A 15495-nucleotide genomic window follows, 5' to 3' on the forward strand; every position below is an offset into this window, starting at 1 on the left:
TCTTTGAAGACTTGACTATTTTGAAAATAAGAATGATAATTTAATTTCTGCATTGCCTGTGCTAATACAGTCTGTCTTGTGATTTGAGGGGTGCATTTTTCCCTCATTACTGATTGTGCTAAAAAAATCACAATATTAAAAGTATTTTATAGGCAACATTCATTCATTCATTAAATTTCAGAACCTAAGAGAATGTTTATTGCTGAATGCTTCTTTCCCACATGTAACTATATAGCCCAAGAGAAGGAACAAAAGGGAAACTAATCTAGTTTCTGAAAGATTGCTTTACTAGGCAATGTAGGCCTGGTCCTTTTCTCTAGTTTGGGTGTGTACTATGAGTTGTGTAAATGGTAAGATGGGAGGCATTTGTGCCAGACAATTCATAATCTAAAAATCTAAACAGGAATTTTTTTATCTCATATTTTGCCAGAGAGAACTAGGCAGAGATCAACACCAAAAATCTGAGTCTTTTTCGGCAGTTCTGCTGAACATAAGGACTAGATTTTTGTTTGCTTTTTGATAAAGCAATTTCTTGGTACATTTGAATACATAAGAATCTGCAGCAACAGGTTATAAAATCTGAACTTTTTTCTTATATTTTCTATCTCTTAACATCCTTATGATTTCAGTATGTGAAATGCATGCTGAGGATTTAAAAATCAAATTTGCAGTATAAGCTATTGGCAGCAGCAACATCTAAAAAAGCTCCTGTGTGGAAATAAGTGTTTTGCCATTTAGGTAGTGTTTCCAAACAATTTTATTTTGGTATACTATTAATATATTTTCAGCTGAAGTGGTCTTTTCTTAGTTCTTGTGATGGGAATCTCGTATGACCTCTGCCTTTTGAAATAACTTGCCTAAACCTCTATGATTTTGAGAATTCTTAGTAGTTTTTAGTATTTCTCTAAAAGCAATAGAGTAAGGTAGCATACTAAGGATGTGCAGCAATTTCAAAATGTTAAATCTTTTTCTGAGATTGGTACATCTGAGGACTGCAGTTACATATACAGTTAGATTTTATTTTTCTTCTGATGAAAAGGTACTTTGTTTTAATGAGGGAGAAAATATTTCAGTGCATGGTTAGTGTTTCCAAACAATTTTATTTTGGTATACTATTAATATATTTTCAGCTGAAGTGGTCTTTTCTTAGTTCTTGTGATGGGAATCTCGTATGACCTCTGCCTTTTGAAATAACTTGCCTAAACCTCTATGATTTTGAGAATTCTTAGTAGTTTTTAGTATTTCTCTAAAAGCAATAGAGTAAGGTAGCATACTAAGGATGTGCAGCAATTTCAAAATGTTAAATCTTTTTCTGAGATTGGTACATCTGAGGACTGCAGTTACATATACAGTTAGATTTTATTTTTCCTCTAAAGAAAAGGTACTTTGTTTTAATGAGGGACAAAAAATATTTCAGTGCATGGTTTTATACATACAGCACTCCATTTTTAAATTTGGCACACAGTGTAGATGACACAGTATTTGTTCCATCATTTAAAATGTTTGAAGTAGAGTTGGGGCAATCAGTAAACTTTTGGCAATGTTTAAATATGTTCATTTCAAGAAAGAATGAAACTTAAATTTTAAGGGTAGTTTTGGGGCCTGACTTGTGACCTGTGAATTGAACTCATTCTATATATATTTATTGTACATTAATATTCTCTTGAATATATTTAGAAAGCCAGTGATAGTGTTTGACTGCATTTTTTATTGGATAAGATAGAAAAAATAGGATTTCAGTGTGTGAGCATATGAGATTAAACGTCACTTATGATAAAAATGCATGCTATCTGGGTTAGTGCTGCAGTCTAGAAGAAATTACAACTTTCTGCTTTCCTAGTGTCTTGGTTTAGGACAAATTAGGGGAAATCTCTAAAAGGGAGCCCCCTAAAAAAAAAACTTCCAACCACTCCTCTCTCAATACTGGGTTCGGGAAGGAATTCTTCGGAGGAGTACAGTGGAAAACAAAACCTATTTATTAACAAATAACAAAAGAACACTCTCTAACACAAGAAAATAAAAGAAAACTAGGCAGTGTTGTGGAGGGCGCTGAGCTTTTCTCGCAGACTCTGGGGGTCTTGGACGTCCCAGGTCAGGTCTGGAGCTGGTTCAATATTTTCAGGGGAGGGTAAGAAAGAGAGAACGAAAGAAAAAGAAAAAAAAAAAACAGCGTAGAAAGCAGAAAGCGGCAAAAAAAGCAGCTAGCAGCTGAGGCAGGAGCAAGCAAGCAAGCCAGCCAGCCAAGCCAAGCAGCTAAGCAAAAGCCAAGGTGCCCGGTCACACTCACCCCTCCCTCCCCGCCCCGCCGCGGCAAGACGGCCGGGGGAGGAAAAGGCGCAGCTGCCAGACACAACACACGATATTGGGATAAAGGCTGTCACCTGACGACACCTAGGTTCCTCTTTGGTGTCAATTATTAACTTATTTCCACTCCAACAAACCTGTAATATTGTATTATGAGCACCAAATAGTATCATTATTTCAGCACAGGTGCTTTCATTTCCATGTGTGGTAAAAAAAAATTACTGGTCATACATACTACTTTGAATAGTCCTCAAAATGCTTTGGGATTTATATGGATAAAAGGCACTATATAACATAAGGTTAATAATGTCTTCACCAGGGAATGATAATTACTTTTAAAATTGCCTGAGTTTACAAGTTATCGTGGTCTAACTGTGAAACTGTACTTGTAGTAAATATGGAAAGATAATGTATTGCTTTCAGGAAATGATTGCTCTTATTCTGATCCAGATATTTTCGTAGCAAAATTTTTCAATTTCAACTATGGCAAGTGTACCTAAGTACAACTGAAGAGCTCCTTCACCAGTGATATATTATTTAGAAAGGAAACTAAAGACATACTGAGGTCTCTCTCATCTACCAGATGCTCTTCCTTATAGTATAGTTCTGTTGGAACTGGAGTTTATATTCATTAGACAGATATACACCTGAAATGTGAAATGACTGTAGTTGTCAGCACATCTTCCTACAGATATCCCTCTGTAGCACAAAGTTGGAGAAAATTGATTTGATATCAATCTTGAATGTTATCAGTACATTCTTTTTTCACCTTGCTCTTCTTTGAAAAGTTCAGAAGCAAAAAAATCCTTAAGAAGAAAAAGAAACATTCCTTAAAAGAAAGTTTTTTAAGTTTTCACTGAGACATTCTCTCAAAAAACTTTGAACACTCAGAATTGACATCTCTTTATGAATTGTCTAGTCACTAATTCACTCATGCAGGAAAATCATGTTCTTCTGCTGTCCAAATATTTTGAGTCAAGGAAGATTCCACTGGAATAGTGTAGGTTGCCAAGTGGTGGTGGATTGCAATATGGGCATTTATCACCTGCAAAATTGTTTTGTCCCAGTGTTCCTGCTCTCTTTCATGCATTATCTCAATCAGTGTTTTGGCAGCCATACTTAACACATTATTCTTCCAGATAGTAGCAGCTTCTGTTAGTCTAGTGGTGATTTTCAAACAGCTTTTCATATATCTTTGTCCTATTTAAGAAACTTTCTCTTTCTTAGGTCCTAAATCCTTAAGAACGCTATTTAGACCTGTAGCATCCATTTCTGGCTATTTTTAGTGAAAACATTTATAATAGCAGCTGCAACAAATAAAGGATTTGGGAAATACAGAAATTCCTGTATAATGAAGAATTCTGTAGTGTTTTGCTGACTTAAGATGGGTAAGAATTTGATTAAGATGGACAGCTTAGGTTCCAGCAGGTTTTTGGATGGTTTTTGACCTTGTATTCCTTGACAGGAATATCTAGCTCAGAAGCTTCTTCCAGTATGACTGTGATGTAGATTCTCATTTAAGTAGAAGCCATTGTATAAATAGATGTAGTACTTAAAGTCACAAAGCTTCTATACAATTTATTTAATTATATCAAACACAGGTATATTTTCATCCTGTAAAAAAAACCAAGACTGGCTTGTATGGCTTGAAATACCCCTTGTACGTATTTTCCATGGTCAAATGAAGTGTTGATGCATTACCAAGTCAATGTTACTGAATTGTCCCTTACCATGCTACAAATGGGCAGCAATAGATGACCTGGCATTAAGTCCTTTGTAGTGTTCACATGGTATCACAAAGCATCTGAAGTCTGCTTATGTGGTTTATGATGTAACAGAATTCCTGGAAAAAATTATTCTTTTTAAGTAACTGCTGCTCATCAGTTGTTCTATATATAACTCTCACAATAGCAACCATCTGCTGAGAACCAAGCCACTCCCCTCTTTCTTTTTTTTCCTTCATCACATCAAATTAGTGTTAGGATGATTTCATATACATATGGTTTGAATACTACTAACAAAGCCAAAATGAACTCTGAAAACCACCAAAGGAACATTTTAGTAGGCTCTGAGACACTGTCCAGAAAATGTTATTTGTTTTCTGTTTTCAAACTTTCTAAACAGATGAATGGTGATACTCAGAAGTTGTATATGAAAGATAACAATCAAATTGTAAAAGAAAAGGCTTGTTCTTGGACTGGAGATGCCAACACATCATCATTTCTGTTGTGTGCTGTGCATCTACTTGTGTGGTAAAAGTAGCTAAGTGTGGGGGGATAATGAAATTAACATTTCATGGTCGCATCCCATTTAACAGTTTAAATTTTTATTGCTTTATCCTTTCTGCAAGGTTTCTAACAGAGCTTCCTATATATGGGAACTCCAAAGCAGAGATAGAATCATACTGCAGAAAGGAGTATTGATGTCTTGATTAAGCCATGGTTCTACTCTGAAGAAGGCCTTCACAAAAAATACCAGTTTGAGTTTCTAGCCAGTGACTTCCAAATCAGCTTCATTAATTATTTTTTTTCATTTACGTGAGAAAAACAAGCTGTGAAGAGAAAAGCAATGGAATTTCTAATGGCTAATCCAGCCAAATCTACTTGGAACACTAAAAATAAAGTTGTGGCTAGTGTATCAGAATACACAACAAAAACGTTGTGTATGTTTTTTGTAGAGCAAATATTGCCATGTGCTGTTTGGAACTCAGAGTCCTGAAGTTATGTTCTTTTAGGATTTGAATTTTTTTTTGCCTCTGTTGGCATTAAATGGGTGTGACTAAAAGCTCTTTTTGAAATACATAAGGTTTTGCTGCAGTGTGAATCCCAAGTTTGCTTAACAATGCTTATTTGGAAGTATGATGATTTCTTCAGCTTCTGTCATAGCAACATTTGTGCTTCCACCTGTACTGACATTTGATCTGGCTTCAATTTGTCTGCAGTATAGTGTGACTGATGCCATGTCTGTAGTGCAAAATGTCCCTAAATATCAGTTCTGTCAAGGAGAATGTCCTTAAATATTAATACCATTGTGGATTTTTAGCTGGAAAAAAAATCCATTCCTGCTTACAGAGCTGCAAATAAAAAAGTCATAGCTATCTCAGTAAAATAAGTGAAGCTGGCTCTGATTATTCATGGAATCAGAATTGCTGAATAAAGTACATTTTCACAGCATATAACTTTTTCTTAGTATAACTGCATTTTAAGTAAGTTTGGTAGTGTTTTCTTGCTTGACACCTTTCCCTCAGTCTGTTTATTTTCATTCCAACACTACAACTCACTTCCTCTTCATTTGCCCAGCATCGCCTCTGAGGATAGCATAGCATGTGACTGCACTCTGATGCTCATTTCACAGGATTATGAATTCTAAAATTCTTCATCTGTATGAATTAATGATCAAAATTATTTTCCCTCTCCCTCTGAGCTTGCCTGTATTAGGTAAAGCAGCCCAAAACAAAATACTGCTAAGGCTGAAATTTCCTTAAAGAATTTTCACCAACAGCAAAAAGTGCATGCTGTGTCTGCACACTGCCTACATTTTCACATCCAGTATGCTGTTATTTTCAGATATTCTGCACAGTTGTTTTCTATAGCTGTGTTTTGGCTGAATCAAGAAACTGATCCAGGTTAAATATCTATGGTTTGCCTATTTTTTGGTGGGGTTTTTTTGGTTGTTTTTTTTTTTTGTTGTTGTTTTTTGGTTTTTTGGTTTTGGGTTTTGTTTTTTTTTTTTTTGAGCTGGATCAGTTCCCAAAACCCATTTGGTTGTGTTGGCACTATTAAGGCTTAAAAAAAAAGGGGAACTTGAAGTGGAGACAATTGAACCAAATGGTCCATAGTATTCCTGTTAAAGGACTCTTCAGCTTGTAGTTTTTCTGTTAAGAGCTGTCCTTTCTGGATCAATAAGACAACATCTTCAGTACCTGCACTGGGCAGGCCATTTTAATGTCTGCAGTGTTGCATGCTAAAGCAGATTATGTAAAGAAAAAGACAACATGTTGTCTTATATGGTCTGAATCACAGGATAGGTCTACATAAAAAATTACTGCAGAATAACAGAGGAATAAAGTAGAGATCAGAGATTAATGTAGACAGTATAACCAGGATGTTTGTATTACTTTTTTCAGCAACTATAAATAAATATAGATTTAGTTGCTGACACAATAATATTGATTTAGTATTTTGCTACTCTATTTTTTGCAGGGTCAGCATTTATGTCCTGAAAGCAATGTAGTCATACTTGTTACAGTTTATGAATAAAAATACTATCTGTATACTAAACCTTTAATCTCCACATATAATCTCGAGCTTTAGCTATTTATGAAATGAGGATTATGTAGAGTAATTTTAGATTTAAGTTTCTAACAATATCTGATACGGCTAAACAAAAGGTGCTTTACATGCTTAAAGATATTTTATATGTTTTTTAATAAAAATGCATATGTGATGGCATAGGATCATTTAAAATCTAAAGTTAAATATCTGAGAGCTGTTTAAAACTTTTGGTTCTGCATTTCAAATATTTTGAGAAAACCTCTGAAGTGATGTTAAGACTGCACATTTCTAAAACTTGACCAAGACTTTGTGTTTTAAATTAAGGAGGTGTGGCTCTAGTTATTCCCAAAAAATATATATTTAAAGCCAAACATTTAATGAAAACTGTCATGCCACCTAAAACTCTGATATTGATTTTGCCAAGCAGAATTTTTTCATAAAAGTAATAATGCAGAAGTCTAAAGCCTTATAGAAGTCCTAGTCCTTGTTACACTGGTAGCTACCTATCAGAATAAAAAAAAAAAAAAAAAAAAAGAAAAAAAAAAATTTATGTACCAATGGGGAAATTAATAAGTTCACAGAGATCAGCATTCAGTAACTTTCTGTCAAGTCAAGCTGCCCTTTTCTAGTATTCCTCATGTAGTAAGGCCACTTGTTTTGCTGATGTTAGAGGATTTTGCACCAACCTTAATTTCTTACAGTACAATTTGTCCAGATTATCCAAGTATTTTTCCAGAATACAATGTTTGGTAAATCTTTTTGGGTTATTTTTGCATGTTCATTACAGGTCCAATAGCTAAAAATATGGGATATATTATTTCATTTGCCAGATTACTGAGCTATAAAGTGCTGAATTTATTTATCCACTGAACACTGAGAGTTCTTTTCTTCCTGTCATTGTAGACACCAATGAATCAAGCCTCAAGCCGGTCTCACTGCATTTTCACTGTTCACATCTCCAGCAAGGAACCTGGATCTGCAACTACCCGACGCTCCAAGTTGCATTTAGTAGATCTTGCTGGATCAGAACGTGTTGCAAAGACTGGAATTGGAGGTCACTTACTGACAGAGGCAAAATATATCAACCTGTCATTACATTATTTGGAGCAGGTAAAATTAAAAAAGAGCAAAACCTTTCTCCCTTTACTAAATTCCTGTTTAACAATGTGCAATGTTTTGGAAAACTTTATTCCAATATTTACTTAGTCTTAGGATATTTGTTGCAAGGTTTTTTAATCATTGAATTGATATGTCTTCCTTTAAAATAAAATATTTTAATTTAGGGCAAAATTAACAATTAAGCAGTAGGATTATAGTAGGTACATAGGGTAGTATTTCCAAAATGGTTTTCTTGTTTTCTTTGAAATACTAAAGATATTTACAAGATTTGAGCTATATTTCTCCTAAAAATGTTCTTCATAATCATCTTCTCCTTCCACAGCTGAGATCAGGATGTATCACTGAAAAGAAAGTGTTTGGGCTTTATTTGGTTCAAGCATTGTAATATGGTAAATTATTTGGCTCTTCTCTCATGAGTTGTTTTATTCCTCTACCAATTTAAATCTTTTATCTTTTGGAGACAGAAGTTATCATTGGTAATATATTTATGAATTGACTACCATAGCTGGATTTATACCAGTAGAATAAATACTACTAAATTATACTAAATATAGTATAATAATAAGTAAGTAAATAAATAAAATATTGTTATTATAATTGTTGTTTTAGTTATTATTAATCTCCACAAAGCTTTGTCATTCCGCTGTTGTTACTCAAAAGATTCTCCCTCTTAATTTAAGGTGTACTAAAATCCCTATTCTTCTTTCACTGTTGCTTTTTGTTTTTCCTCTTTGGAAAAAACAAATATTGAGCAAATAGATTGCTCCTAACCAACCTTATTCATTAAAAATATATACTTCAGACTGCAGCAGTGAAAGGAAATTTTGGAGATAAAGATTTCCAGTAAAAAGATTTCTTTAATTATGGTGATTGTTATTATTATTAATGTTTTACAAGAAGTACATAATTATTAAGTTAATTATTGAAATAATTATTTTGATACTATATTTTTTTAAAATTAAGGCTTTAATATATATCTCTCTCTGATCTGCCATGTTGTTTTATGTGGTTGATGTTTATGATGCTTACCAAGTTTGAGTAAGAAACACTTGGCAATGAATGAAATCTCTTTTGTGTATGCAATCACTATTAAGCATTCACTGAAGATTTTCAAGTGTACATTTCAGATCTCACACCTGCAAGAGAAATTAATTTCTTCCTAAGACTAAATATTTAATATTGTTTACACAGTACAGCATGCACTGTTCCTGTTGCTAGAAATTAATTCTTTTGGCTATTCCAATGGACAATACAACATTTTCTCCTAAGGCTTCTTTAAAAGTTTTTATGTAGAAACATAACGTATCTGTGAGGCTGTCATTTAGGGGGACAGTTAAGGAGAATATGGAGAAGAAAAAAGGCTTAACTCTAAAATTCAAATCAGTACTTTTTACTTTACATTATAGTACATGTGCTATTTAGTAAAATATGCAATTGAGGAGATGATCGTTAAACCTGAGAATTTTGTGGGTGTGTATATGTGAAAATTCTTTAAAATGATTAGGAAATATAACTGTTCTACTTGCTAGGGGAGAATATTTTTCAGTTTTGTGTTAAGTGTTCACAAAAACAAATATCTTGGATTTCATTTAATTTGTAATCAGAGATATTTCATCTGTCAAAAGAAGCAGCTTAAGGTACAGCAGATGGCAGTCAGTCATTTACTATCACACTAGACTTTTTTCAGGCCCCTCATTTGTTTAAATTTTACCTTGAAGAATAGTGTCTGTATTTGAGTTGTACTCAAGGGAAGTGATAAGGATCAGTGACTCTAAAATGTATATCTTCAGAATCATACAAATTATACTCAGGATCCCTTCTTATTTATTGTATTATTTTTATGTATTTAGCAGAGAAAGATATTATTTTTTCATGCAAATTTTCATTTCTGTTTCAGAGAAATACTCTTGGAAATAGGCATGTTGAATTCTGTCTGGGATTGTGTATTAATAGAAATGTTTTCTAATATTGAATAAAAGACCACCAAAGACAGTAAAAATGTCCTTTTTTTCCCCAAATCAATGGGAATTTAACCATCCAATCCTGAACTTGCAGTGAATAGTATTAAAATGCACAAATGCTTCAAAATTTTAATATCTTATTAAAATTCTCAAGTCTTTAGCTATCTACTAATGGTCTAGTGTTGATTTATACCATTTTGAAATACTTTTCACAGTAAAATAGTCATATTAAATTATTTGTATTGAGATAACAATAAGAACACAACTCTGTGTTAGCACACCTGATCTACTTGTTAAATATTGTTAGTATGGTAAAAAAGTCTTCAAATAAATCCACTGCACTTTTTCTCCAAGCGGCCTCTACATCCAGAGACAAATGAAGATAGTTTTATGCAGCTGATCTGAAATGGTAGCAGGAATTTGGAAGTACTTAGTATTATATTTGGGTTGCTTTTTTTGTCTGAGAGATGTACTAGCACATTCTCAAATTACAACTGCAATGTAACTGTGCATATGTAGATACTCCCTTATGATAGAAATATAGGGGATCCTAGACCAGATTTAGAGTTGCAAATTAAGTTGTACTGCCATGTGATTTGACACTGTAATGGAATTACTTCCCCAAAAAAACCCAGGTTACAATGTTCTCATTGCTTTAATGAATGTGTTTGTTAACAGTCTTTTAACATGTGTTCCATTTACAGAATGTTGATTTTGTCCATTAGTGGATGGTTGCTGCCCAAATTTACGAAAGGGGTTTTTTTGTAGTTTGTTTGTTTGTTTGGGGTTTTTTTGTTTTGTTGGTTCATTGGGTTTTTTTTCTGCAAGGACCACAGTTTAAGCTTCTAAATTCTACTAGAAATGGGAAGTAGGATGGGAAACAAAAGACCTCTGAAGCAGGAATATGGCTTCAGAGCATGTGATATACAAAACAGCAAGATAGAGGTGTACCTGAGAGCTCTGTTTCTGCAAGTGATGCACACCAAAAAGCCAGTCGCTTGAGGATTCTCTGAGAACAGGATGGCATGAGATACTGGCATGATCTGTTCCTTGCACAAACGATGTGGATGGAAATGGGGATGCTTGGGCACACTTCAGATCATGTCAGAATCACTTGTGAGTCTTGCACTTTCTGTTGTGCTAACAGTGTTTCCACATGTGTCAGTGGAATTATTTGTGATTGTACCTGCTCTGTTTCATATTTACAAAAAGTGCTAAGAGTTCTGAGAGCAGCTAGGGCTTAAGGTGGTTTGTTTGACCCACTCAAAATGAAACTTTCTGCTTTAGTGACATTATTAAGCTTAAAATTACAGCTATTATAAAAAACCCTTTTTATATCTAAAGGATAATAACAGCTTCTTAAATGAGACAAATTTCTGATTTTTGCATTTGGTGCTTCTTAGAGAATCCAGGTTCAGCTTCTGTACAGGTGGTCTTTGTTACTTCCTTCTCCTTCAAATTCTCCTCTTTCTATTCTAGATTACTTGATTGGATTGTAAAAATCGATTTAGTGATGGGACTTTAGACTAAAATAATGTGTATTATGGGACTGTCACGTGACAGTACAATGGGTTCTGCATCATGATAGCTGGTCACAGCTTTTCAGCGTCAGTGTGGGAGGATTCAGATTCTAACTGGGCTGCAGTCTTCCTGCATGGACTTCAGGAAAAAATGAACTTCCCTGTAACAATGTTCCTATTTTTAATGGAAATAACTTATCTTCTCTCCAGCTCTTTTCCCATCTTGTCTATTCCATCTGTGTGGCAGAGGCTAAGAATGTGCTTATTAATGTATGTGCTAAACTACTATGAGGTTTCTATGCAATATCATGAACCAACAAAGCTTTAACCTGTTTCTATATAACAAGTTGTAACATATGAGATTTGAAAACCTTGATCCAGAAATGGGTTTCCATTTACAAGACAGTAATTTTCTTATTATGCATTTGTGTCTCTTAGGGCTGCCGGTGTAAGATTTATAGTTTTAACATTTAACTTTCTGAAGAAGACCATTAAGAGAAACTAATGCCACAAAAAAAGTCACTACTAAATTTTCTAAAATAGCAATTTTTTTAAATGTAGCATAAAAAATATACACTGATATGTAACATTTATTAAAGAAAAAACAACTCCTAATCATTTAGGAGAGTTTGCACAACTCATAGCTAAATTTTTTCAGTACAGTACTTGGCCAGATAACAGTACACATCTTTTATATCACAGGACATCATGGGGTAATCTAGCTTTTTATTTAATAATTAGGTCACATAATGTAAGCAGCTGAGGAGGGAAACTGAGAATAGTAGGTGTACAATTTCCTTTTTGGCCAAGGCATATATATTCTAAAGTGAATAATTTCTTTCCAGCAGTACCTTGTAATCATGCACCCTTTTATTTATGCTTTGCTTTCCAAGACATTTGCTCAGAAATAAATGTATTGGCCCATGTAAGAAGCGCATGTTTTAAGAATGCATAATTTTTAAACCATGCTTTAGCAAATATTGAGGAAGTTTTTACTTTAATACTATCCATATTTTGTAGTCATGACAAAAAAGTCTGAGGAAGATTTTCATTAAGTTCCTGTGTCTTAGGAAAACCTGTGGGTTTATCCTGTTTAGTTTCCATGTTGCTAAGAGAGGCTGTAAGGCTAGGGCATGATAAAATTTAATGTATTTGGTCTTTCAGGTCCAGCTCCTACAAAGACATATAAACATGCTAAAATTTAACTTGGAATTCTTTCAATAAAGCCAGTAGGTTTGCAGCTAACAGTGGGGTGCATAAGCATCCCTGTTTTGTTGTGTCAAAAGTTCTCGAGCAGATTGGATTTGTACTTTATATGTTTTATATGTTGGATATGTTCTTTATATGTCAAACATTAAGAGACATATAAATTTAAGTATTTTATTTTTGCTATTGTTTCAGGTAATAATTGCCCTTGCAGAGAAAAATCGGTCCCACATTCCTTACCGAAACTCTATGATGACCTCAGTGCTAAGAGACAGCCTGGGAGGAAACTGCATGACTACTATGATAGCAATGCTTGCTATGGACAAAAGAAACATAGATGTATGTTGTTTCTATCTTGAACAAAAATCTTGTCACTTCTCTATAGATCCTGCTCTTTTGATTTTTAGTATAGATTACAATTCAAGTGTGTAAGCTTTTATTCTCATCCTTTTAAAAGGATATTTTAATTTTGTTTCTGGGACATAATTTAGAATAGAAATAGATAATCTATGAAAATTGCTGTAGGATAGAAACACGTCCTTAAAAAATGTGCTTTTCTCTAAGTAATCTCAAGTCAAGGAGCAGTTGCGTAAAGACTTGCACCTAGTGATTAACACTGCTCTTTTTCACCAGGAATTCCTGATGATTACTGATTCCTGGTGAATAAATTTTTGAGTTATAAAAGTGCATTTCCACTGAAAACCTTGGCAGAACTTTTGTTAGACTTCTTTGGAGTCAAGATTTTATAGATTATGGTAGACAAATGGAGAGTTCACTAGGAAAGAAAGGGAATTGGGGGGAGTAGTTTAAGATTTATGGAAATTTTTCAAATATTTTGTGTCCTGTCACCAATTTCCTGCACTGGAATTATGTGCAGCGATGTTTTCCCTTTTTTTACAAATAGGTCTGTAGTTTTTATCAAAGGGCTGTGGTGAATGGGGATCTGCCTGGAGACTGGTCAGCAATGATATTCCTCGAGGTTCAGTTCCAGGGCCAGTTCTGTTCAATGCGTTAATCAGTGATCTGGATGCAGAAGTTGAATAGTTGGCCCACTAGCAAGTTTGCTGATGATGCCAAACTGGGATATGCTGCTGACTCTCTTGAGGGACAGAAGGCCTTGCAGATGGATGTAGATATATTGGAGCATTAGGCTGTGATTATTGGGATAAAATTTAGCGAGTTCTGCATTTATAGTGGAGTAATGCCCAACACAAGCATAATCTGGGAGACCAGTGGATGGAAAGTGGTCCTGCAGAAATGGATCCAGGGATGCTGGTCAGAGGAGCAGTGGGGCCTGGCACCCAAGGGGGCACCACATCCTGGGATACATCAAATACAGCACAACCAGCAGGTCAGAAGAGGTGATTATCCTGCTGTCTGCCATTCTCACCTTGAGCACTCTGTGCAGTTCTGAGCCCCACAGGTTAAGAAGGATGTGAATGTCCTTGAGTGCAGCCAGAGGAGGGCAACAAAGCTGGCTAAAGTCTGGAAAAAATGTCCTGTGAGGAGCAGTGGAAGAATTTGGTTTTGTCTAGTTAGGAGCAAAGAAGGCTGAGGGTGGCCTCATTCCTCTCTGCATCTCTTTGAGAGGGGAAAGTGGAGAGGTCTTGAGCTCTTCTCCCTGGTATCCTGTGATGGATTGTGTGGGAATGGTTCAAAGATATGCCAGGGAAAGTTCAGGCTGGACATTAGGAAGCGTTTCTTTGAGAGAATGTTTAGACACTGGACCAGGCTGGAGAGGTGGTTGGTGCCCCAAGCCTGTCAGTATTTAAGAGGTGTTTGGACAATGCCCTTAACAATGTGCTCTAACTTGGTCAGGCAGTTGGACAAGCTGATCATTGTAGGTGCCTTCCAACTGAAATAGTGTTGTCTATTTTATTCTAGAACATGTAGCAATGTGAGTGCATAGAACGCTGCTCAAAGCCATTTATAATCGGTTTGTTTCCTGATTTTCCTAACATAAAAAGCATTCTAATATGAATAAACAAGAAAATAAAAACTATTTCGTCTAAGACTGTTTTCTGAAATACAGTGGAAAATATGATACTCAAACCATACTTGATCTAGTTTTAGACTTTTCCTTTAGAGAAGTGGACTTTGCTGTTAAATGAAAACATATTGTTCAGACTTGCAAATGTAGTTATGCAAACATATTTTCTGGTTACAAAGGCAGCTGGGTAAGTTTGTTAATTTTATTTTAAGCTCTGTGAGGTCAGAAACCTTTAATATATCAATTCATCAGGTGTATCTCACATTGTGTTCTAGATTTCTATTTTGGAAATATTTAGATCAAGCAATTATCCAATACAAGCTATGAAAATTTTCATGTTCTTGCTTTAATGTATACTATTTACACCACAGAATTCATTCTTCAGTCCTCCCAAAAATAAAAAAAAAAAAAAAAAAAAAAAAAAAAAAACACAAACAAAAACCAACTAAACAAAAAACCCAACAAAACAACAACAAAATCCCTTCCTTGATCCCCAAAATCTGGAATGTCCAAATAATAAAGGAGGATGATAAGCTAATATGTCTGAATAATATAAAAAGATTATAAGGAAGTTGCTAATCATCAGAAAACATCAAAGTTAGGATAGGTGCATGAGTCATTATCCATAGCTATGTTAGGGTTGCAGGTTGGTTTGTTTTTTCCATTGGGTGTATATTTCACTCACAAATGACGCACAAGATAGAACTACCTGCAGTGTGAATTGAAGTTATAGAATAAAAGCCACTTTCTGAAAGACCTGGTGTTGTTTCTTGTAATGAAAACAATTAAGCAGAAAATTCAGAGTAAGAAAGGGAACTCATATGAAGAGGACAAATAGATTATTATCCTAGAGAATTAGATTATATTCCTACTTCTAGCAATGAGTTTGTACAGCATTTAAGTCATTACATCAATTTTTTTTTCTTTTTGAGTGCTTGGATGAAGATGTTGATTCTGAATTGTAGATATAGTATTCAATACAGCTGTAACTGAAGCAGAATGGAAGCTGTTTGAACAGCAGATAATAAAATGACAACAATCGAGTATAATATTTTGGTACTTTCAACTTCAGTTTCCATTATGTTAAGTGTAAACATTTCACACACTTGCAGAAAAAAAGG

General features: G+C 34.5%; 1 protein-coding gene across 1 annotated transcript in view; it reads left to right on the forward strand.

The window, feature by feature from the left end:
• Positions 1 to 15495, forward strand: part of KIF6 (kinesin family member 6) — a 153513-nt gene that overhangs the window by 27269 nt on the left and 110749 nt on the right. The window contains exons 7-8 of the mRNA XM_041477164.1: positions 7482 to 7688; positions 12580 to 12723. Of these exons, the coding sequence (XP_041333098.1) occupies positions 7482 to 7688; positions 12580 to 12723 (351 nt within the window). The remainder of the gene's footprint in view (positions 1 to 7481; positions 7689 to 12579; positions 12724 to 15495) is intronic.

This window comes from Pyrgilauda ruficollis, unplaced genomic scaffold (assembly GCF_017590135.1).
Source record: "Pyrgilauda ruficollis isolate IOZ18807 unplaced genomic scaffold, ASM1759013v1 scaffold4, whole genome shotgun sequence".
NCBI classification, from domain to species: Eukaryota; Metazoa; Chordata; class Aves; order Passeriformes; family Passeridae; genus Pyrgilauda; species Pyrgilauda ruficollis.